This window comes from Penaeus japonicus, unplaced genomic scaffold (genome assembly GCF_977035675.1).
Source record: "Penaeus japonicus unplaced genomic scaffold, GWHDUDI00000001_assembly GWHDUDI00000019, whole genome shotgun sequence".
In the NCBI taxonomy this organism is placed as follows: domain Eukaryota; kingdom Metazoa; phylum Arthropoda; class Malacostraca; order Decapoda; family Penaeidae; genus Penaeus; species Penaeus japonicus.
Genome location: NW_028234421.1, coordinates 12,062,532 through 12,065,031, shown reverse-complemented (window position 1 = coordinate 12,065,031; position 2,500 = coordinate 12,062,532). Strand labels below are relative to the sequence as shown.

The 2,500-nt window shown below is 54.2% G+C and overlaps 1 protein-coding gene across 1 annotated transcript in view; it reads right to left on the bottom strand.

The window, feature by feature from the left end:
- Positions 1 to 2,500, bottom strand: part of LOC122250936 (mid1-interacting protein 1) — a 5,129-nt gene that overhangs the window by 616 nt on the left and 2,013 nt on the right. Inside the window, exons 2-3 of the mRNA XM_043012689.2 lie at positions 2,385 to 2,500; positions 1 to 1,444 (exon numbers count right to left, since the gene is read on the bottom strand). The exon at positions 1 to 1,444 is cut by the window's left edge and continues 616 nt beyond it; the exon at positions 2,385 to 2,500 is cut by the window's right edge and continues 4 nt beyond it. Of these exons, the coding sequence (XP_042868623.2) occupies positions 922 to 1,444; positions 2,385 to 2,500 (639 nt within the window). The 3' untranslated portion in view covers positions 1 to 921. The remainder of the gene's footprint in view (positions 1,445 to 2,384) is intronic.

Sequence of the window (2,500 nt, the reverse complement as noted above, 5' to 3'; positions counted from 1 at the left end):
CTGAAAGCTCTTATTATACTTTTCACTATCAGTATTCTTTCTCTCTCTTCTTTTCTGAATGTATGAAATCTTTCTCCTCTTTGCCATGGGACGGGGCAGCTTTGGGGAGGGAGGGACTAAGGGAGGCGAGGAAGAATGGAAGGATGGAAGGGGAGAGGGAAGGAGGGAGGGAGGGAGAAAGAGAAAGAAAGAGAGAAAGGGAGAGAAAGAGAGAGAGAGACTGCGAACGGCAAGGAAATTGCGTTTTGTGCACTTTCGACGCATTCTTTCACCTCCGCCTTCGCTGCGAGAGCAGGACGACGATCTACACTATGCTTGTGCGCCTCTGTGCATGCATGCGAGAGCCGGAAACGAGACGAGACGGTGCGGGTGCGCGCGCGCGCTTCATATCACAGACGAGATGAAGGGGTCCAGCCCCCTCTTGCGGCTTCTTCGGGGCGCGGAGGTCGTGGCGACGTCGTGAGACCCCAAGAGCTGCACGGTGCTAAGGTGTGCTAAGCCACTCACTCGCCAGGAAGAGAAGGAAGGCGAGAGGGAGAGGGAGAGAGCGAGTGGCGCTTTAAAAGCCTCTCTCACGAGACGGCGACATCACGTGCCGCGCCTGGTGGGAGGGTGGGGATAGGATTGAGGGAGGAGGGGGGGGAGGGCAGGGGACGAGGGGCGGACACAGGGCCTTGCTCTGCTCTGGCCGGAGGGGAGGGGGAAGGCCGCCTGTCTTCCCGCTCCCTTTTTCCCCTGAAACCCTGCGTCGCCTGAAAATAGGGGAAGGGGTTCAATTTCGAGTTTCTCTTTTATTCCACTTATCACTTGTTTCTTTATTTTCTTCTTGGTTGTTGTGACTCGGGTAGAGGGTAGAGGATGGAAGATGCTCCCCGCGCCCTCCTTGGCGACTAGGGGGAGGGGGGAGGGGAGAGGGGCGACCTAGACATTGACCTCCTCCTGGTAGCGCTCAGTGATGAAGGACGCGGTGTCCGTGAGGTTGGAGAGGCAAGTGTGGAGGCCGAGGAGGTGCGTCCGGAGGTTGTTGGTGAGGGCGGCGGCGGTGAGCTCAGGCGCTATGTCCTCCGCCTCTACGCCCGAGTCTCCGCCTTCACTGCCGTCGCAGCCGCCCTCGCTGTCGCCGTCGGAGGCGTTCGACGACATCGAGATCATGGACAGCGTGCTCTGGCGCCGCATGTGGCCCTTCACGTGTCCGGACGACGACGAAGCCGACGACGTGGTGCTGGCGGCGCTGCTGACGGCGACCGGGTCGGACCACCGCGTGTTGTTGGTCGTGCTGGCGCTGTTGTCGTTGTCGTCGTCGTCGTTGGAGGTTGGGCCCCAAATCAGGTCGTTCTTGACGGAGTTGAGCACCGAGTAGTAGCTGTAGGGGTTACCGCCGCTCCGCAGCAGCACGGGCACCTTCTCGCCGCTCGTCTTGCTCTCGACCTCCATGTCGAGCAGCCTGCGGGGAAGAAGAGAGGCGGGGATGAGTATTCGGACCGAAACCAAGGGATAAGAAGGGGAACGGGAAGGAAAAGGCAGACCTAGCAGGAGACGAAAGGTAAAAGAGAAATATGAGTAAAACGAGAAGGGAAACTTAACAAAAACTAGAGAAGAAGGAAGAAACAGGAGTCAGACTCAAGTTACTGCATGATACGATACAAACAAACAAAAAGAGAAAGTGACCAAAGTAACCTCTTAATCAACTTTCACACTCATTCTCTTAATCTTTCACTCACTCATCCATTCACTGCCTTCCCCCAACCCTCTCTCCCTCTTTCCCTGACCCCCCCCCCCTTTCTTTCTTTCTCTTTCTCTTTCTCTCTCTCTCTCTCTCTCTCTCTCTCTCTCTCTCTCTCTCTCTCTCTCTCTCTCTCTCTCTCTCTCTCTCTCTCTCCCTCTCCCTTTCCCTCTCTCTCTCATGACCACACGTTCCGCTAGCTTGATGATAATGGCCTCCTTTAGTGTGACGAAACTAGGACATGGGGAAAAGGCGGAGGGTCATGGGGGAAGTTGGGGGGAGGTGGTCTTGTGCGTATGGAGTGAGGGTTGAATATGAAGCGGGAGCGAGAGAGAGAGAGAGAGAGAGAGAGAGAGAGAGAGAGAGAGAGAGAGAGAGAGAGAGAGAGAGAGAGAGAGAGAGAGAGAGAGAGAGAGAGAGAGAGAGAGAATATCCGGAAACAGCTATCGTTAGCAGTGTCTTGCTGAACCATAAAGAACAACGCAAAGAAACGAAATAAATGAAAAAAAGAGAGAAAATAAAAGAAAAAAAATAGGGGGAAATAGAGCAACAACAAGAGCAAAATAACAAACGAATTAGATGTACAGATATATATATATATATATATATATATGACAGTCGAGGTCAGAACTTAGACAGCAAGAAGGGGGGGGGGGCTCACCTGCATGGCACCATGACAGTCTCATTCATGTTGTTGACCGCCTTGACGAAGCGGTCCATGGCGCACAGGATGGACTGCGACGAGAAGTCGGACAGCTCGTCGTGTTTATTCATCCT